General features: G+C 43.9%; 1 protein-coding gene across 1 annotated transcript; it reads right to left on the bottom strand.

The window, feature by feature from the left end:
- Positions 1-1,323: 1,323 nt before the first annotated feature.
- Positions 1,324-19,967, bottom strand: UBA2 (ubiquitin like modifier activating enzyme 2). The gene is made up of 17 exons (XM_056862867.1): positions 19,821-19,967; positions 16,134-16,217; positions 15,788-15,858; positions 14,257-14,321; positions 13,807-13,907; positions 13,180-13,301; positions 11,382-11,449; positions 10,406-10,527; positions 9,839-9,938; positions 8,215-8,375; positions 7,883-7,976; positions 7,678-7,790; positions 5,837-5,992; positions 5,307-5,403; positions 3,800-3,905; positions 2,465-2,595; positions 1,324-1,505 (listed from the first exon to the last, which is right to left on the bottom strand). The coding sequence occupies exons 1-17, from the start codon at positions 19,947-19,949 to the stop codon at positions 1,324-1,326; spliced, it is 1,902 nt and encodes a 633-aa protein (XP_056718845.1). The 5' UTR covers positions 19,950-19,967.
- Positions 19,968-21,868: the final 1,901 nt, after the last annotated feature.

Below are 21,868 nucleotides of genomic sequence, written 5' to 3'. Positions count from 1 at the left end.
TCTCCAGATCAGACTCCACAGCTCCAAACCACCGCTCTTAACCACTACACCATGCTGGAAGCAGTGACGTGTATACGTTTCCCTCTACCACTGGATTTTGGGGGAGTTCTGGAACTGTTCTAGGACTGAGCAAGGAAGTAGGGCGGAAGGCGACAGGGAGGCCCAGCTCCACACCACCAGCTGTGGCCTGAGGCCTCTTCCCTGTTGTGATGCAGGACAGCCACACCCCCTGGCTGCCTCCATAATTAAGGTAGCAATCATTCACAACAGGATCGCTTTGTCCACCCACACAAACCCAGCTGCAAACAACGGTTACAGCAAAATATCCAAGAATGGGCAAATTCAGTTCTTGGTATACTTCAGTCACCCCTGATCTACCGTATGGCTGTAAAGCAATGAAACGTTCTAAAGAGCTTGGTAAAGGAAGGTGGGCCATCAGAGCATGCGACTGATCAAGAAAAATCAAACCAAATCATCAACAAAGTTTTTATTAAAAAAAAGAAGAAAAAAGGACACTCCCTTTTCAACTCTAAAGGATGTCCTGTCTTATGCTTGCAGGGTGTTTAAAAGCAAACTAGTATTAAGTATTAAGCCTGGAGGCATTTTAACAATCCTCAGGTCTGCACAGAAATGGGCTGCGCAGACAGATGTATAGCAAGTTGCTCAGATGTTTATTTGGTCCAACAAATGACTGGTAAAGTAGCAGAATTTGAGTTTTACAAAACATCCCATATAAATAACCTGAAACTGTAACAGTACATCAAAGTCTGCTCCTGACGTCGAACATCCGGCAGTATGAGCTGAAAGAGCAAATTAACAGTTTTACAGTAATGTACATTTGTGCAGGCTGAACCTTTGAAACATGACATATGTTTCCTTTCAAGATTTTTTTTTTTTTTGCTTTGAGGGTGTGAAAAATGACTAGAGTTAGGTGTTTTTTTTTCCCCCTCCCTAGCCATAATGAAAACCTCTCAGGACTTTCCTAGTGATAACGCCATTTCACTAAACCGGAATTTGCCTTGATTTCTTGATCCTTATTGATCCTTCAAAACATTATATACACAAAACATGCTTCGTTTTCATGACTGTTCAAGGTTTTTTTTTTTCTTTTTAAACAAACTAAAAAGGTCTACTATATTTAGTATATCATATTGGAGGAGTTCTAAACGCTACTGAACGGGTACAGAATCTGCCAGCCAGAAGCGCCGCTGGTGGGGTTCCACTTTTGGAGCAACGGCGCTTGGCAGACTCGAGTTCTGGACATTTCCCACACTCCTTCATCCGTCTCCTTGGCACATCTCACCGGCCAGAACCCTTTGGCACTCAGTCTATCGCAATCACATCATCATGCTCTTCAGCTGACGTCTCTGAGCGCATCCTTTTTGTGCCGGTCTGCTCCTTATCATCCAGCTTCCTCTTCCGGCTTTTATTCTCCACGTTGTCGGCATTGCCGGAAGGACCTTCCTCAGTTTCAACGATCAGGACATCGTCATCGTCATCTTGAGCTGGAAAAGACAGACTCACTGGAGTGGGCAGCCAAACTCCCACCCCAGGGGCGTGGATACAAGCTTAATGCAAAGGCACAGCATAATGCACTGCGTGCTTATGCACCAGGACTAGTCCTTTTGAGAACTATACAACCCCTCTACAAAGTGAGTAGCACTGAATTGTTCAGGAAGTAAATGGCCATTTTGCAAAAATCAGCTGAATGGTCTAAACCTGCCGCAATCCCTCCCAAGGTACTTTGATTTTCTGATAATCCCGCGATACAGACAATTATTTATGTTGGCTAGACTGGATGCCATCCCATCAGGAGAGTTAATAGGTCTTTTAAACAGGGTACTGTACTATGAGAGAGTATGTCAATTTGGTTCTGGCCAAACAGACACTCTTCAGCATTCCTTGTTTAGCTGTGACTTGCTCAACAAGGCTAGAGAGAGATGGATGAAACCTTTTATTCAGGAATCTGTCTCTAAACTGGATAATCCGAGGGTTCTTTTTGGCAGGGGTGGATTTTAATACAACGTTGGAAGTCGCCAAATTTCTTTCCCAGTCAATTAAGATTAAAAAATACTAATTTCCTTATGGGTTATTTAGATAGTTCCTTTTTTCCCCTTTTTATTTTGGTCCCAGTGTGACATTGTTCAGGGCCGAATTGGCCATATGAAAAGTATCATTAAAGTAAGGAAAAATCAGCTGAAGTTAAAAACAAACAAAAATGTAACTGCTGGGAACATGTGCCTAAAGTTTAAACAATTACAAGTTAAAGAGAAGACTGAAAAAATCTAAACTTTGAAGGGACTCTGGAGAACGGCTGGAATCCTGCACTACCAACATTAGCACGGTATCCCTTTAACTTCTTACCTGTCCACTGCCAAGGCTGCCAGCACCTCCAGAAGGCTGGGAATGTAACTGCACACCTCCAGTCACCACCACCCCCAACACACACACAGCCATTCTTTACCTGTGGATGTTGACGGCTGTGCCCCATCGTCACTCCCATTGGTGATGTTCTTAGCAGGCTGCTCCGATGGTTTGGGACCAACCACTTCATCTCCAACCACCTCGAACTCCACATCTTTCTCAAGCTCTTCACTGATTAAAAAGAAAAGAAAAAGCACACATACTTGAGTGCGAACCCAATCTTGGCCCATCAGTAGAGAGAGGGCTGGATCCAACAGGGATGTCCAACTCAATGGTCACAAGGGCCGGATATGACCTAAATGTCACTTGGTCAGGCCGAGCCACGCCTCACCAGCACAGATTGGGAGCAGGGGGGGGGGTTGCCTCAGCTGGTGAGCCCACAGCAGGCTCACCAGCCCAGATCGAGTGAGGGGTGGTGGTTGCCTTGGCTGGCTCACAAGCCGGATAAGAGCTTTCAAGGAGCTGGTTCTGGCCCCCGGGCCATATGAACATACATGAAGCTGCCTTATACTCAATCAGACCTTTGGTCCATCAAAATCAGTTTTGTCTGCTCAGACCGGCAGTGGCTCCTCCAGGGTTTCAGGCAGAGGTCTTCCACATCACCTACTTGCCTAGTCCCTTTAACTGGAGATGCTGGGGATTGAACCTGGGACTTTCTGCATGCCAAGCAGAGGCTCTACCACTGAGCCATGGCCCCTCCCCTATGTCTGAAGTTATGGCTGACACCCCTGCCCTAAGAAGCCTGTCTCCAACAGAAAAGCCACTTAAGTTGGAGGAAGGCTCCTTAGACTGGAGGAAAAGTTCAAACCTGAGCCAAAATATAAATATTTTAATGAATAAGCAAACCAATGCCCAGTGGAGAGGTAGGAAAAGTGTAGGGATCCAGCTCAGAGATTCCAATACTGTATGCTTTATGTGACTTTTCCCCATCACGTATCTGAGCAGCACACCATGCCCCCAAACTATTCACGAACGCCACTCTAAGCAGCTGACCTGGGAAATTCTCCCTCCACAAAGAAAAAGAAATCCTAGTTCTCAGCTTCATTCTCCATTTCTCACAAAAGCAGAGCTGGTCTCCAGGTGAGAAAACACATGAAGCTGCCATATACTGAAGCAGACCCTTGGTCCATCAAAGTCAGCACTGTCTACTCTTACCGGCAGTGGCTCTCCAGGGTCTCAGGCAGGGGTCTTTCACATCACCGACTTGCCTAGTCCCTTTAACTGGAGATGCCAGGGATTGAACCTGGAACCTTCTGCATGCCAAGCAGACGCTCTACCACTGAGCCACAGCCCCTCCCAAAAAGAAAGATGCGCCCGTCCATGGGAGGCCCTTCCTCTAGCTCCTGGTACCACCAAAGCTCCACAAGGCCCTCACCTGTGAAGGACGTTGATCAGCAGGGTGTAGTCCTGAAGAAAGTCATCCGCTTGCAGCCGAGTGCCGTTTCTGATCCCAAAGTCTGACAGCTTCCGATGGTTATTTGCTAGGAATGTACACACACACAAAAAGCAAGTGAACCCTGGTTGACTTTCCAAGGCTCTGACAACCCAGTTATGCTAACAATCATACAGCAACAAGTACAGACAGCTTTAAAAGGGGACAGGTCTATCAGTGGCTACTCGCCATGGTGACTAAGGGGAACCTCCATATTCAGAGGCAGTAACAATGCAAACAGGCAACATCAGGGGAAGGTCTTGACCTCTACGCCCTGTTCTCGGGCCACCAGAGTAATTGGTCAACTGCTGTGTGAGATAGGATTCTGGACAAGATGGGACATTGGGTCTGACCCAGCTGGGCTCTTCTTATGCTCTTTTTTTTTGTGCTGTCAAGACACCAATGACTTATGGGTTTTCAAGGCAAGAGATATTTAGAGATGGTTTGCCATTGCCTGCCTCCGAGTCACGCCCCTGGTATTCCTTGGAGGTCTCCCATCCAAATACTTGCTGAGGCTGATGCTTACAGTGTGTGACTGGCCCAAGGTCACCCAGCAAGTTTCTACGGCAGAGTGGGGATTCGAACCTGGGCTTCCCAGACCCTAGTTTCCCAGAGCTTAACCACTACACCACACTGGCTCTCTCTTATATTCTCACAGCAATGCAATTAACATGACACCTAGCTATTCATTTATCTACTTGGCTGTGTCAGATGCCAGAAGGAAGAAGAAAAGTTGGTTTTTATATGCCGACTCTCTCTGCCACTTAAGGAAGAATCAAACTGGCTTATAATCACCTTCCCTTCCCCTCCCCACAACAGAAACCCTGTGAGGTAGGTGGGGCTGAGAGAGCTCTAAGAGAACTATGACCAGCCCAAGGTCACCCAGCTGGCTTCATGTGTAGGAGTGGGGAAACCAATCCAGTTCACCAGATTAGCATCCGCCGCTCATGTAGAGGAGTGGGGAATCAAATCTGGTTCTCCAGATCAGAGTCCACAGCTCCAAACCACAGCTCTTAACCACTACACCATGCTGGCTCTTTGGTGCAGGTACTTGCTGAAGGGGTACACAGGAGTAACTAAACCAAGCAAATACAGAAGGGCTGGACTGCAAGGTGCCTTGATTGCCACAAATAGTTAGTGGAATCCCAAGAATACACAATTGCATTCAGTACTCCAAATGCTTCCCCCACTATCAATAATGCATTAGCATTACCCCCACCCCCAGCAAGTACGATGGGGAGAATCCACTTGCAGCTTGGACAGCAGATGTCTACATGGCCAGGGATTCTTTGATGTACACACATGGCTTGAGGAAGTTGTCACTTGTGCGATTGCTGTTGGAGTCCCCAGGGACTAAGCAACCCATGCCCTCGAGGCCAAAGCTTTTTTAAGTGTCAGGCTGGCTTTGGATATTCAGTTCAATGTGGATCAGGGTGTTTTCATCACATACCTTCAGTTTCTCCTTCTTCTGAAGAGATGAGAATAGTTCCTTTTCCATCTTCTATCTGAACGTCTGGGGCTACCATATTAAATTTTTCTTTCACTATCTGGAAGGGCAAAAAAAAAAAAAGTTAACTGGAAAAACCATTATGAACACCACCACAAGAAAGGCTCACTAGGACTTCCCGGAACGTGGGATGGAAACTCAAATTGTTTCACTAGATAGAAAGAACACTATTTGTATATTGCTATTGCTGGAAGCAAATTATATCTTAAATCTTGATTTTAAAAATCAAACCTTCAGCTATAAAATGTGTGCGTTTCTATATAAGACCCTGGCCGCCATCAAAGCTTTGACAGCCTCCAGCTTAGATTGCTATAATGTATTTAATGTGTGGCTGCCCTTGAAGGCTTACTCAGAAACCGCAGCTTGTTGAAAAGGCTACTGCTATGGTAGCGACAGATTTTGGAGATGAGAAATTTATGAACACCAGGAAAGTTGCAAACGCAAGAGCTTGGTAATGGAAGAAGCTAACTTACCTTATCCTGCAGCGTCAACACAGTCACTTTGTGGACGTTCAGCTTAACGGTCACCTCTGGCTTGCTTGCACACACGTAGCAGTTAGGATTCGGAGGATCCAAAGCGCAAGGGACCAGCAGCTTTTTTCTTGGGTTTGGTTGCTTGTTAAGGAATATCTTGGAGGAGAGAAAAGGAATGATAAATATCCAGGATGTACAAGCACCAATATTGGCCTCCCTCCCCCACACTGATGCCAACTGATTATTCTAACTAAAGATGGGGGGCCCTGACTGCTTCCAGTCCCATGGCGGTTACTACTCCCTAATAAATATGTGCTATCTACTTATTAACTGGTGTATTGGTGGAATCTTACTGCCAAATTTTAATTGTTTTATTTATACTGGATTTTATATTGTTTTATTGGTTTTATGTATCAAGTATTGCTGTTAGAAGAGTTGGTTTTTATATGCAGACTTTCTCTACCACTTAAGGAAGAATCAAACCAGCTTACAATCACCTTCCCTTCCCCTGTGAGGTGGGTGAGGTTATATTCATATTGTTAGAGTTGGATTATTTCAAATTTGGAAAAAATATAAAAGGATTTTGGAAAATAAGACCCCAGGATGGGTTAATCCAGTAGAAGCTCATATGAGAAGTGAAATACATTTAAATTTAGAAATGGATATGTATAGAAAAATTATTGAATGGAAAGAGGAGAAATGGGTTCTAAAAAGTAGAGAAGAACGATATAAAGGATTGGTTTCTGTATTATAGGTTAAAAGATATATTTAATAAAGATAATCAGCTTGGATTTAATAAAAATAAATCTGAATTGGAGAAAATATTAATAAAAGGAAATAAAGGACTGATAGGAAGAATGTAGAAAGTATTAATTGAAACTCACTTAGAACAAGAAAGAATTAAACCAGTTATGATAAAATGGATGAAGGAGTTAGGATTTAATATCGAATTGGAAATATGGGGAAATTTATGGAAGAGAGAATTTAAATTTACAATAACCAATGAAATTAGAGAAAACCTATATAAAATGTTTTACAGATGGCATAACACCCCGTGATGATATCTAAAATAAATAGAGGAGATACAGGATTATGTTGGAAATGTGGAAAGGAAAGAGGTACATATATGCACGTATGGTGGTTATGTAAAAAAATTAAAAGTTTTTGGAAAAAAGTACTTAGGGAAACTAATAATTTGACTAATGGTAGAGTAAAAAGGAAGCCGGTATTTTGTTTATTGGGAATTCCACCAAAAAATATGAGTAATAATGACAGGGTTATATGCCAATATAGTTTTGCTGCTGCAAGAATTGTGATAGCCAAAGTTTGGAAGCAAGTGAATAAACCTTTTATTGCTGACTGGAGAGAGAAATTATGGATGTATATGAGGATGGCCAAATTAACGGAATTCCTACATGGAAAGGACATGGAAGAATTTTAAAAAACATGGCTTAAGGCCGCCTCATATTGGGATAAATTTGCAAAAATGGATTTTACAGTATTACTTAGTGAGTTATAGAAACTAGTTTTAATAACTTTATATTATTTTGTTAATAAGTATCATTATAAAAACTGTTTAGACACTTCTTCAGAAGTCGAGTGAAGGGTCACTTTTTAAGGTGGGTGGAGGGTGAAGGGGTATCTTTTTGGATTTTATAATTTAGTAATCATGAATGTAATAATTAGTATATAAAGATACTATTTTGTGTTTTTATGTTAATTTTATTGTGTTTGTTTGTTTTGTGTTATAAAAATTAATAAAAATTTATTTTAAAAATCTTAATAATAATAATAGCAACAATAACAATATAAAGAGAGCGAGAGAAAACAACCAGACTTACCGCTCTGCACTGTTCTACCTTTCCTGAGAGAATCTTTAAACCCTCCAGTACTATCAGGCCAGCTATGATAGCGTTAGTGGTAGCTATGGCGGGAATGATGTTTCCTGCCATTGCTGCAGAACAAGCAGAAAGAGAGGTTTCTCTCGCATGTGAACAAGGAGAGAGAAAATACTGGAAAAGGTCAAGGGAAACGTTTTGTCCTTACATTTGATATCAAACCGACTCTTCATGTTCATACTAAAAATATGCATCCTGAGGTTTGCGGCAGAAGTGACAAAATCCAACGCAGGAGGGTCATCCTGTCAACAAGTTTACCCATTTCACATGATTAAAAAATAAAGACACACAATTCCTCTGTTTAAATGCAAGACATTTAAAAAGCATTTCAATTGTTTCACAGACAGTTACGCTTACAATAACTCTGCAATACAAGCCGGTATTTATCATTTTCATGTATTAAAAGCTCCGGGCCAAGTGCGCAGCCCAGCCACGAGTCCTCCGTGTGCAACGAAGCCCGTAAACCTTTGCCAAACTAACCTTATCCCACGTTAGTTCCGCTCCATCGCCTTTTTCTGCCAGCTGGGTTCTCAAGGTCTGAACACTTTCAGAAAAGAGGTGTGCGTAGCTCTTGACATCCAGAACCTGCTGATCTTTAAGGCCTGAAGATGGCTCATTCTGTTGGTCAGAGGTATTGTTCTCTTCAAAGGGAAAAAAACAAAACAAATGACATATTCCAGTTTCCCTCAAAGGCCTGACTCTTATCACAGCAGCTATCACCACCCCAAAATGTTTTTCAAACTTAAAGAATCTAAATACTTCACACAGCGGTAAATATAAACGCAGAAATGGTAAGCACACACAAGGTCAAAGTAATTATATTCATAAACGGGACAGCGTCATGAATTTGGGTCCCCGTGCCACTGATTATATGCTGCTTTCCCTCCCCTGGGCTCAAGGTTGGTTTGTGGAGCGTCCCTCATGCCTCGGTAAATTCCTCCCCTGGGCTTACATTTCCCAGATACCCTCCCAGCCCAGGACTGGCCCTAGTGGAATTAGCTGGCCACTGAGGAGGGAGGGCCTTGGAAAAATGTATATAAGGAGCTCCCCAAGGAGGGTCCTTATTCTTCCCCCAGGAGCTGATGGCGTGATGGATCACCTCCTGTTGATAGTTGCCTCTCTGCCACCAGCTCCTGATGGCAGAATAAGGACCCTCCTTAGGGAGGATTGACCCTGGAAAGGCCAGGTAAGGAAGTACAGCTAGGGACCAGTGAGGCAGCCATGTTAGAATGGCTTTATTTTTTTTTTGCAGACTCCTTTGACTGTCATGCTTTGCCCGGCTTGTTGGGAACATACCCAGTGTGAAACCTGCTGCCCGTTTTACATCTGTTTTTCTTCACCAGCCTGATTATTTCCTTGTTTTACTTAATAAACCAGTTATTTTATCTTGCCTGGGACCTCACGCTTCAAGCTCAGTTTGATGCCTTGCTATGACTCACCAGTAGAGGAGTGCTGCTTGAAGGGAGTGCTCTGGGCCTACGCTAGCTGGGCTCCCTCTAGACCAGAGGTGGCAGAGAAGGCCCTTGACTGCTCCAGCGCTGCTGGGAACAGGGGGAAGCGCTCCTTGGAGACAACACCCCAACCTTGGCAAACCCTCACAGGGCCAACCCCTTTCTCAACAGACATAAGAACATAAGAAAGGCCCTGCTAGATCAAACCAAGGCCCATCAAGTCCAGCAGTCTGTTCACACAGTGGCCAACCACGTGCCTCTAGGAAGCCACAAACAAGATGACTGCAGCAGCATCGTCCTGCCTGTGTTCCCCAGCACCTAATATAATAGGCATGCTCCCCTGATTCTGAAGAGAATAGGTATGCATCATGACCAGTAGCCATTTTGGCTAGTAGCCTAGGATAGCCCAATCCTCCATGAAAATGTCCACTCCCCTCTTAAAGCCTTCCAAGTTGGCAGCCATCACCACATTTTGGGGCAGAGAGGTCCACAATTTAACTATGCGTCATGTGAAAAAATACTTCCTTTTATCTGTTTTGAATCTGTCACCCTCCAGCTTCAACAGATGACTTCGCATTACAGTATTATGGGAGAGGGAGAAAAAGACAGCCTGACTTCTTTTTAACAGTCACCAAAGGACAAGAAATGCCTACCCTGTTTTTGTATTTCATTCCAGTCCAGAGGCATCGGGGGTTTTCGTTTCCTCCAGAGTTTATCCATCATTAGCAGATACCGGATGTCGTCTTTGAAAAGCTTAAAAACAAGATTTAGAAAGCAAGTCTAATGTGACACGACGCACCTATTGTTCCTGCTATTTCTCAGAGTAGATCTTTGACAGCCCACATTCCTCTAGGCTATGAGAGCCCCAGGCTTTGCATGCTTCCACGACAAAACCTGTCACATGATGGCAACAGCATATGGAAATACAGCGCCAGCCTAGGGACAATTGAATTTCTTGCTCTGCTTCTGTTGCTAAACCTCTTCTAGAAACACCATAAATAATATTTGTCAACCAGCAAAGTATCTACACAGAGCTGCAGGTCCTTGAAATATAACCACCAATCTATCCCGAAGGGCCAACTTGGGTACAGAATCAGATTTGAAATCTAGAACCACACATCATGCCCTTGCCACATGACACTGTGCAGTTCCTCTGTTTCACTGGCAACACTTTTGTTCAACGTACATGGAAGTAGACGTTCTTCAACAGGAGCCAGTACCTTTGTGAAGAGTTTAACTGGATCGTATCCTGTTGACTTTGCCCATTCCTTGGTTGAGACACGATTGATACCACCATCTTCATTAGATGCTCTTGCCCTGGCCTCTGCTTCCGCCGGCTCCCCTATCAAATAACCGTTTATTTACTATTAAGGTAACTCACCTGATACTCATTTTATCTACAGCACACTGTACTGGCATATTGTCTCAGGAATATTTACAGGGTTTCTGGCAATTCCATAAAATTTTGCCTACTAAAGACTCAGAATGCTAATGGGAGTATTTAAAGTATTACGTTTCAGTGACTGAAGCTAGGGGATCAAAGCCATATTCATAAACAGGAAGCATAAAGGTTCAGAGGAACTTCCAGAAAGGTACAGTTCCATAAGAGCCCCGTGGCACAGAGTGGTAAGCTGAAGTACTGCGGTCAAAAGCTCTGCTCAAGACCTGAGTTCGATCCCGATGGAAGTCGGTTTCAGGTAACCGGCTCAAGGTTGACTCAGCCTTCCATCCTTTCGAGGCCGGTAAAATAATACCCAGCTTGCTGGGGGTAAAGGGAAGATGACTGGGGAAGGCAATGGCAAACCACCCCGTAAACAAAGTCTGCCTAGTAAACGTTGGGATGTGATGTCACCCCATAGGTAAGTAATGACCCGGTGCTTGCTCAGGGGACTACCTTTACCTTTTCACAGTTCCATAGTGGGGACAAAGGAAAGCATTTCTGAGCGGCAGCCAGTCTTTTAGGGAGAGGAGGCTCTCCCCAACTGGAGGAGCAAGTCTCAAGCTTGAATGGATTCCAGGAAGGATTTCCAAGAGAGACTCCAGAACAAGATAGAACAAACAAGCAGGCGTCTTGTGGCATCTTAAAGGTGAACACATTTTTTATTCAGGCATCAGCCCCTGTGGACTAGAACCCTCCTTCATCAGATGCATGAGACGGCTCCACAGTTGGCAACGAACAGAAAATTTCACACTTACAAGCGGCTTCGGGATCAGCTCTGTCAGGGGACACTTCTTGATCAGCGTCTTCTTCTCCAAATAACTGACTGCATATTAAAGACACAAGGTACATATATTCTTTCCTGGCTAGAGACTGAAGTATTTTTACCGAGATATTGTTAAAAGCAAGAGATAGATGTACTGAGTTTTCCGCCCGTAAGAAACATGTTCCTAAGGGACGGTTGGCGGGTACAAGATACAGTAACCCTGCTGTCTAATCAGTGCCTGAACAGGAGTTCTTCTGGGAATCCTATGAAGCCGTTTTAGGCTTTTGATGGGAGGGATATAAATGCAATGCATCAGTTTGCTAGCTCTGAAGTCTGTGTTCTGTCTTCTTATACTTGACAGGCCCGCCTTGCACGTGTTTGCACACTTCCTCCAAGTAAAGTAGAAAAGGGAAGTGAACTTTTCTAGAAATAGGCGAATGCGAGACATGTTAAGAAATAGAAAGTCTAATTTAAACTGCCTTATAGCCAAATTCTCCACACAAACTTAACAAACAAGTCTTAAATTCTACAGACTAGATCAGACGAAGCTGTTTTGAGTCGGAGCCTCAGTCTATTAAGGTCTGTACTGGCAGAAGTTTTCCAGGGTCTCAGGCAGAGGTCCACTTCACCAACACCTAATCATTTTAAACGGGAGATGTTGGGGATTGAACCTGGTACCTCCTGCGTGCAAAGTGGGTGCTCCACCACTGAGCCACACTTCCAGCTTGACCCCTGTCAATCTGTGGTCACAGTATCTAGCTGGAGTGCTTTTCCAGTGGAGGGAGTCACTCTAGCTGCCCTGAAAAAGGTGGTTGGGAGACCCCCCATTCCTTAAACCCCAAACTATCAGCCAGTAGAAAATATCATCTTCATGGGAAAGATGCTGCATTCTTAATGGGAAGATGCTGCATCCAAGGAATTCTTGGATGAAAAGGATTACTGGACCCATTTCAGGCTTGGTTCTGTGACACAATCCGTCAAGCTTGATAATCACTGCTAGGAGACAAGACAGGGGAGTGTGATCCTGTTGGTTTTCCAGGATGTCTCAAAGGTTTTTTTTACTAATCCTTCACCATGGTATCCTTCTGGACCAGTTAGCTGAGGCAGGTATTACAGGCACCACACTCTGGTGAGTTCTGCTCCTGTATCAAGTGCCAAGAGCTGCTGGGGAAAACCCAATCAACCCCTTTAGCATTTAAAATCTGCAGGGCTCTGTTGTGTCCCCCATGTTATTTAACATATATAGGAAACTGCTGGCAGTCATCTGGGGTATTAGATTAAGAGACAATTGACGAAAAAGTTGGTTTTTATATGCTGACTTTCTCTACCACTTAAGGAAGCAGCAAACCGGCTTACAATCACCTTCCCTTCCCCTACCCACAACAGACATCTAGTGAGGTGGTGGGGCTGAGAGAATTCGGAGAGAACTGTGACTAGCCCAAGGTCACCCAGCTGGCTTCATGTGTAGGAGTGGGGAATCAAACCCAGTTCTCCAGATTAGAATCCACCGTTCCAAACCACCACACCATGCTGGCTCTCTGGACGATATGCAATTAGATCTCTCCTTTTCAACTGAATAGGCGAGAGAACAGATGCCCTATAGTGGTGCCTGCAAGTGATAATGGACAGAAGGAAGGCCAATAAACTGAAGATCAATTCAGATAAAGGCTCAGGTACCACCAAGCACAGAAAGCAAGTCTGATGCATGGACAGGACAGCAATGCTGTTAGATGGAAAGTTGGAAAGAACATGCTTGGAGTTGGCATTTTTTTAAAGAAAGAAAGGCTTACTTGAATAAATACTTGGCCCACACAATACAATGGATGGGTTCAGAAGGAGTGTTGCGGATTGTACAGCCTGGAAAGGTTTTCTGGGTTGGTTTAGGATGGCATTCGTAACACTCTGTCACTCCCTAAAAGAAACATCCCCCCCATGAAGTTAGTAGGAAGCAGTAACCTGAGACCATAATGCCACAGCTTTCTCTCTCTCTTCCCCCCACTCCCATTCTTGGACTGAGATCCTGAACAATAAAATCATAAAACTTAAATAAGACCCATTTCTAAAAATACCTCCCTTTGGCTCTTCTCTGCAGCCTCCAAAAAACGAGCAACAAAACAAGTACGTTGAGGGTCAGAATCTTCTAAGAGGAACTGAACCTTTTGCTCCGAAGTTGCTTGAGAAAACGCGGACCATTTGTTAAAACAGAGTATAATCCAATTTAACCTAAGTTGGTACACGTAAGGACAATGCAAAAGGATATGTACCAAGGAGTCCACTGACTGAGGAGGGCAGGGACACGGCCGGTCTGAAAAAGGGATCCTTAGCATAAACCCCAGCAAAATCATTGAAGGGCAATTAAATCTTGAATGCAAAAAGATGCCACCGCAACTGACAAAAGAGAATGATGTCGGCCTCACCTTTTTGATAACGGTCACTTGTCCAAGGTAGCCAGCAGTTCCACTCTCTATAAGGGGGACGTCAGCAGCCAGACACATCCGGTTCACATGATTCCGTGCAGCTGGAGGTAGAAGAATCAAAGAACAGTCATTTGACTTTCCAAATTCAGCTTTTCACACCAGGCCTTTAGTCCATTTCAACACTGCCCTTTCTTTCTATGCAGTAAACCGAACAGCTATGTTTAATTCTGCAACTTTTCCAAGCAACTCAGATGTATGGGGAAACATCAGCTGTTCTTGACAGGCTCTCCTAGAGTACTCGATGGTTTTTGAAACGGGAAGGCTGACAAGAGATTGAAAAACTTGAATGAGGCTGCGAGTGTGCCCAGGACAGAAGAAAGCAGAACTCAACACTTCCCACTTCAAAGCTTTGGATCTCATCTGTCTCATACTAAAGGACAAAAATCTCACCTCTGTTATCCAAGGCATTCATCACCAGTGTAAACTGCCGGAAGAATTCCACATTATAGTCAGGGCTGCAGAAAAAGAACACATGCCCATGTTGAATGTTTTGTAGGTCCACTGGTTTACAGCACACCACAAAGAACAGAACAGATGACAGAATCAGTTAATTTAAAAACATTCATCTTGTATGCCCCTATATCCTTCTACAGCTGAAAAGCTCAGGCCAAAATAAAATGACTACTTTTTTTTTGGTCCAACAGCTGAGCAAACTAAAATCTTGTGTCATTACCCCAAACTGCTTGTTGTTTTCACATCTGAACCGCGTGCTACATTTCTAGGCATAAGGTCTAGCTAGAGGTTTGTTTGTTTTTTGCTTTGAGTACATATAGTTGACGGCCACACATTGCTTTCAAAAACCTTAAGCATCTACTATGCATGACGTGTAGTCTGGCATATGAAACTGTATGCATATACAGTAATTTATATGGAAGCCAGCATGGTGTAGTGGTTAAGGTGTTGGACCAGGATCTGGGAAAACCAGGTTCAAATCCCCACTCTCCCATGGAAACTTACTGGTTAATTTTGGGCCAGTCACACACGCTCTGCCTCAACCCTGGAAAGTATCTGGATGGGCAACCTCCAAGGAATACCAACGGTGTGATGGGGAGGCAGGCAATGGCAAACCACCTCAGAACAAGATCAGGGCCCCGTGGGACCTTCAGGAATTCTGCAGGGCCTGCAAGACGGAGCTATTCCACTGGCCTTATGGTTGAGGCCAGCGATGGTTCTTGTTATAATTACTGGCCTCCCTAATCCTTTCCCCCATTCCCAGCTGCTGAGCGCCACCCCTGCTATACCATCTTGGGGGTGGGGGTTAGATTCATCTGCTGCCTGCAGATGGATATTTTTTTGGTTTTTAGCACCATTGAGGGGCATTATTGTCCTATTTATTAGATTGATTTGGGCTATTTTAAATTATATTTTTAAATGTGTTATTGTTTTTATTGTTTTAGATTGTGTAAGCCACTCTGAGTCCAACCTTTGGGTTGGGAAGAGAGGGGTAGAAATGCAATAACATAATAAAATAAAATAAACATCTGTTGTCTTAAAAACCCTATGGGGTCGCCATAAGTCAGCTGTGACTTGATGGCAAAACAACAGCAGCAACTGTAATTTATACATAATGATCCCACATAAACCTTCTTACATTTCCTGCACATTCAAACTATACAATTTCATACTGAAGCAGAACATAATTCCCCAAATTAAGCAAGTGTATGCTCCTTGATCGATAGCAGCTCTTTAAAAAAATAACTCAGAATAATAACAGCCATTTGCTTAGTTGCCTGAAGAAAGAATACCTTCCAGGCAGTGAAGGTTTTGTTACTGGGAACAGTTTATTCTTGCTCCTCCCAGCCATGTCATGCCACCAATTATTAACAAAGATATAATGGGCACACACAGCTAGGGAAAATGCTTGTGGACTCGTAACTTATATGGACTTATCTGCAAGCATTTCAGAAAGAATTGGACATACTTCATAACGCTGTCATGATAAGCTGTAATATTTGCCTCTGGATGGAACCGTAAAACACTTTCCTTGGCAACCTGCAAAAGAGCAAGAACACATGCCCGACTTTTCAGCTATTTCATTCAAGTAAATTTCATGCTGTGCTTTCAAAAAAGGCTCACAGATTTTAAGAATTTGTAAGTGAATATCAGTCAAAATTTAGGACGTTATAAGATATGTTAGATGCTGAACTATTTCTAGCAATGCCATGTTCTTCCGGCCAACATCTAATAGATGCATTTTTTTCTAACACTACATAGACAACTGTCTCAAGTACTTATTGGATGAGGATGAAATTCAGGATTCCTCTCACCTGCGCTTTTGATCTTCCAACATGTTTCTTTTGAAACAAAAACTGCCTGTTGAGATTACTGACATCGATGGTATCCAGATCAATCTAGAAATACATAAATTGCAAATATGTCAGATTTGTTCAAATTCATTCACAAAGACAACCCTTCATTCTGGTTATCAGCTGCCACCACCATTCAGAAATAGCTTTCTTACCAAGTCCTCCTGGGACTGTCCCAGTTAAGAATACAAGAGGAGAATGGTACGCTTGAGTACTCCTCCAGTTAAAATATTCCTTGCAGATGCAAAGCTAAGCGCATTGCACAGAAGAAGCCTGATATGTGAGCTTTCCACCTTCAGGAAGTACCGTTCACATGATTCTTCTTTTGAATTCTGAAATGGTATAGCAGGTTTTTCCAAATGTTTTGAATCAAACCTAGGTTTGAAAAGTCTGGTCTTTTGTCTCCACAATATTCAAATAGGAAAAGGCAGCATACAGCTGTACCCCATTAGAAGAGTATCTTGCATGTCAAATTCTGAAACATTCAGGATACACTTTCATCTGTGTGCACAAGAGCCAAGCCTACAAATGCATGTCTAAGCTGACTTAGGCGGCCAACCAAACTACTATGCATTTACTCCAGACACTTCAGCATCAGGACCATACTCTGACTCAGCTGAGAACAGCTAGATTATTGCTTCTGTACCTATACAAGTCTTTGCAGGATAAAGTATATTTTAATATAGCCAAGAAAATCACATACCAACAGAAAGTTCTGGCTTTGACAGTCCCAGAACTATCTGAAAATGAGGCATTCTGCATACACAGAAAGTCAGGACGTAACAGCAGTGACAATTCAAAAACAGCAACAAGAAATCTGATATTCATGCAACAGCTGCTATCCTGCTTTTCTAATTAACTATGATTTTCTAGCTTTTATCTTACAATAAGCAGCTAGCAAACTAACTGGTTTTATTTGCATAACAAAAATAAATTAGTCATGTACTGACATGATAATCCAAGGTAGGTTGCAATGCTGAACTAGTGCATCCTAGTCTTTCGATTATAGAACCGTGTTAATTCGAATAAAAACGTGACTGCTAAAAAGAAAATGTTTCACACCTGCTGCATAAAAATGCGTAACTGAAGCAACTGCAGAAAGAATTCTTCAACCTTGGCAATATTTTTGCAAAATGTATGGGCACAGTAATCAAGAAATGAATTCCAGATTCTGTGATTTCTTTCAAGAAGAGGAGAGCAAACATGGTGTAGTGGTTAACAGTAGTGAACTCTGAACCGGGTTTGATTCCCCACTCCTCCACATGAGTGGCGGAGGCTAATCTGGTGAATTGGATTTGTTTCCCCGCTCCTACACATGAAACCACCTGGATGACCTTGGGCTAGTCACAAGCTATCAGCCCCACCTACCTCACAGGGTGTCTGTTGTGGGGAAGGGAAGGTGATTGTAAGCCGGTTTGAGTCTCCCTTAAGTGGTAGAGAAAATTGGCATATAAAAACCAACTCTTCTCTTCCTCCACATGAAGCCTGCTACCTGGACCCAACATACCTGAGAGACCACCTCCTCTTCAACGTCCCACCATGGCCTCTAAGACTGAAACAACTGAAGTTTACAGCTGAATATCCATGTCGTATTAGCAAAGACAACATACAGAGCTGCCCATCAAACTGCTAAATATTTTTCCCCTTCCTCTCCAGCTCCCTGGAAGACAGCTGTGATCATTTTCCAGAAATAACATGCATTTCCCTCTCCGTTTGTTGCCATTTTGATGGCCAAGAATGCAGCACAAGAGGATTTTGTTTCTAATAATATTCAAACCCACCCTGAGTTTTTGCAGTGGGATGGCCAATATGGTAAGCAGATGGAATACTAGTCACATCCCAACAGGGGACAGTTGACGCCAAAGGTACATAAAAACTACCTTGCTAAATCAAACCACCCAGTCCAGTGTTAAGTGTTTAAGGTACCTCTGGGAACCTCACAATTAAAAGTGATGGATATCTATTGCAGATTGCAACCAGCATCTGACCTTCAAAATTACTGTTTATTTACTTCATTTATACCCCAAATTTCTCCCCAATAGGGACACAAAGTAGCTTACATTTTCTGCATTTTATCCTCGCAACAACCCTATGAGTGTAGGTTAGATTGTGACTGGTGCAGTACAAGGTCACCCAGAAAACTTCCATGTCAGAGTGGGGATTCGAACCTGGGTCCCTCAGATCCTAGTCTGTCCCTCTAACTACTGCACCACAGTGTTACTGCTCCCCAACAATCTGGCATTCTGCCTCTGCACAAGCAGGTTCCACTCTGAGAAAATGTATCCACCATCAATATGGGGCTAAAGGGGCTGCCGCCTTTCTGGCTCAGAACAAGCTTTTGCTTATCAAGACCTCTCCTGCACACCGAGGCTCAATTGCACATAATTGGTAAAAATATTGTTTATTATTTGATTTATGCTGAAAGCATCTATTTAACACCTTTCCAACGTGGTGTAGTGGTTAAGAGTGGTGGTTTGGAGTGGTGGACTCTAATCTGGTGAACTGGATTTGTTTCCCCACTCCTACACACGAAGGCAGCTGGGTGACCTTGGGCAAGTCACAGCTCTGTTAGAGCTCTCTCAGCCTCACCTACCTCACAAGGTGTTTGTTGTGGGGAAGGGAAGGCGACTGTAAGCCAGTTTGAGACTCCCTTAAGTGGTAGAGAAAGTCGGCATATAAAAACCAACTCTTCTTCTTCTTCCTCCCAAAGGCAAACTCTCCTGCACACCGAGGCTCAATCTCACACAATTGGTACAAATATTGTTTTATTATTTGATTTACGCAGAAAGCATCTATTTAATACCTTTCCAAAGGCAAGCTCCCAAAATAAAAACAAGTATAAGCTTCATTTAAAAAGAAGACCACCGACATAAAGTTCTCAATGAGAATACTAGAAAAGGGCAAGAGTCCAGTAGCACCTTAAAGACTAACAAAAATATTTTCTGGCAGGGTATGAGCTTTCGTGAGCCACAGCTCACTTCTTCAGATACAGCTAGAATGTGAATCCATCTGTTTATTGGGTACCTTATTATGCTGATAATAATTCACAATGGGTAGCCGTTTTAGTCTATCTGCAGTAGAAAAGAGCAAGCGTCCGGTAGCACCTTAAAGACTAACAAAAATATTTTCTGGCAGTGTATGAGCTTTCGTGAGCCACAGCTCACTTCTTCAGATTCTTGAGAATACTAGAAAGAGATGGATCCGCTCTCTGAAAGACGTCCAGATGAGGGCGAGCGAGCATCCACCAGGCCCACCACCCTTCCTCCAGCCAGAAACCCCCAAGCAGGAGGGCAGGTTCAGGGAGGCCACCCCCCAACATCCTGGCCTCCAGATATACTGCTCCCTGCCCAAGGAGGCTCCATTTCACATCACAGGTCACGCTTTGCCCGCCTACGCCCAACAGTGGCCAATCAGAGACCTCTGAGAAGCCCTAACCAGGACCTGGAGGAGGAGGAGGAGGCGACCCTCAACAGACAGCCTAAGCTCCCAGGTGGACTGCCTCTGCACATGGAGGCTCCACTAGGCTGCCCCCCCCCAAGGCGCGTCTCCCCGGATTCGCGCCTTTTTTCCCCGCGATGACGTCACAAGCCCCACCCACGCCGCCTAGCCGGAGGGAGGGGGGGGGAGAGCGAGGCCCCAGCGCCTCACCACGTCGATGTTGACGAAGCCGGTGAGCACCAGGTCCTTGAGGAGCTCGCAGCCGATGCCCCCGGCGCCCACCACCAGCACCCGCGCGCCGGCCACCGCCTCGGCCAGCTCGCCTTGCAAGGTCGCCATCGCCAGCCCGGAGGCCGCCTGCGGGGAGAGCGGAGCGGGCGGGAAACGGGGGGGGGGAAGAAGGGGGGCCGTTGAGGCAGAAAGAGACTGAGGAGCGGGGAGGCGGAGCGTGGCGCCGCGCATGCGCTCCTCCATCGCGCGCGGGGGCCATAGAGGCGGCCCGGAGCGGCCTCTCGGGTCCAAGTGGCGCGCCCTCTAGCGGCACGGAAGGGAGCTGCGTGCGGGGAAGAGGCTTTTCCTCGTGGAAGGGTGGGAAGGCTGTAGCTGCACAGTCCACAATAGCCATGCAGATTAGTTTTGGATTTCACACATTAGCAGATCACTACAATGGTTCCACATTAACATACCACGCCCTCATTAGCACATTATCTTGAAACTTACAGGACGATGATTAGCACATTGCCTTTGATACTTTTTGCAGGACAACGATTCAGCTCAAACCCAACCCCTTTCTGACTATATATTACTCTTCCTACACACTTGACACTGAGAGACGCGGTCCTTCAGTGTTACTCCTCTGAAGATGCCTTCAGTGTTACTCCTCTGAAGATGCCGGCCACAGCGGCGGGTGAAACGTCAGGAAAGAAAATACCAAGACCACGGTTACACAGCCCGGATAACCTACAAGAACCGATGTATTAAGAGTTTGAAAACATTATAAAAAAATACAGTTCACAGTTTCTATGTATTCCCAGCGATGTATTAAGAGTTTGAAAACGTTATGAAAAAATACTGTTCACAGTTTCTGTGTATTCCCAGCGATGTATTAAGAGTTTGAAAACGGTATGAAAAATACCGTTCGCAGTTTCTGTGTATTCCCAGCGATGTATTAAGAGTTTGAAAACGTTATGAAAAAATACCGTTCAGTTTCTGTGTATTCCCAGCGATGTATTAAGAGTTTGAAAACGGTATGAAAAATACCGTTCGCAGTTTGTGTATTCCCAGTGATGTATTAAGAGTTTGAAAACGTTATGAAAAAATACCGTTCGCAGTTTCTGTGTATTCCCAGCAATGTATTAAGAGTTTGAAAACGTTATGAAAAAATACCGTTCGCAGTTTCTGTGTATTCCCAGCGATGTATTAAGAGTTTGAAAACGTTATGAAAAAATACCGTTCAGTTTGTGTATTCCCAGCGATGTATTAAGAGTTTGAAAACGGTATGAAAAATACCGTTCGCAGTTTCTGTGTATTCCCAGCGATGTATTAAGAGTTTGAAAACGTTATGAAAAAATACCGTTCAGTTTCTGTGTATTCCCAGCAATGTATTAAGAGTTTGAAAACGTTATGAAAAATACCGTTCGCAGTTTGTGTATTCCCAGTGATGTATTAAGAGTTTGAAAACGTTATGAAAAAATACCGTTCGCAGTTTCTGTGTATTCCCAGCGATGTATTGTGTGTGTTAAGTGCCGTCAAGTTGCTTCCGACTCATGGTGACCCTATGAATGAAAGTCCTCCAAAATCTCCTGTCTTTGACGATGTATTAAGAGTTTGAAAATGTTATAAAAAATACTGTACACACTGTGTTTGGCCCCTTTAGCTGTGAAGACGTTTTCCAACCATTTATAAGCCGTGGTATCCAAAAACCACATTTTCAAACTCTTAATACATCGCTGGGAATACAAAGTGCGGTAACCCCTGCGTGCGTGTGTTAAGTGCCGTCAAGTCGCTTCCGACTCATGGCGACCCTATGAATGAAAGTCCTCCAAAATGGCCTATCTTGGACAGCCTTGCTCAGGTCTTGCAAATTGAAGGCTGTGGCTTCCTTTATTGAGTCAATTCCATCTCTTGTTGGGTCTTCCTTTTTTCCTGCTGCCCTCAACTTTTCCTAGCATGACTGTCTTTTCTAGTGAATTGTATGGATTAAGGCTTATTAATACTTTCGGTGGGCTTTTTAAAATGTCAGTGCTTTAGGGTTGGCT

This window comes from Euleptes europaea, chromosome 17 (assembly GCF_029931775.1).
Source record: "Euleptes europaea isolate rEulEur1 chromosome 17, rEulEur1.hap1, whole genome shotgun sequence".
Classification (NCBI taxonomy): Eukaryota; Metazoa; Chordata; class Lepidosauria; order Squamata; family Sphaerodactylidae; genus Euleptes; species Euleptes europaea.
Note: the sequence above shows the minus strand (reverse complement) of the source record. Positions and strands in the feature narration are given on the sequence as shown.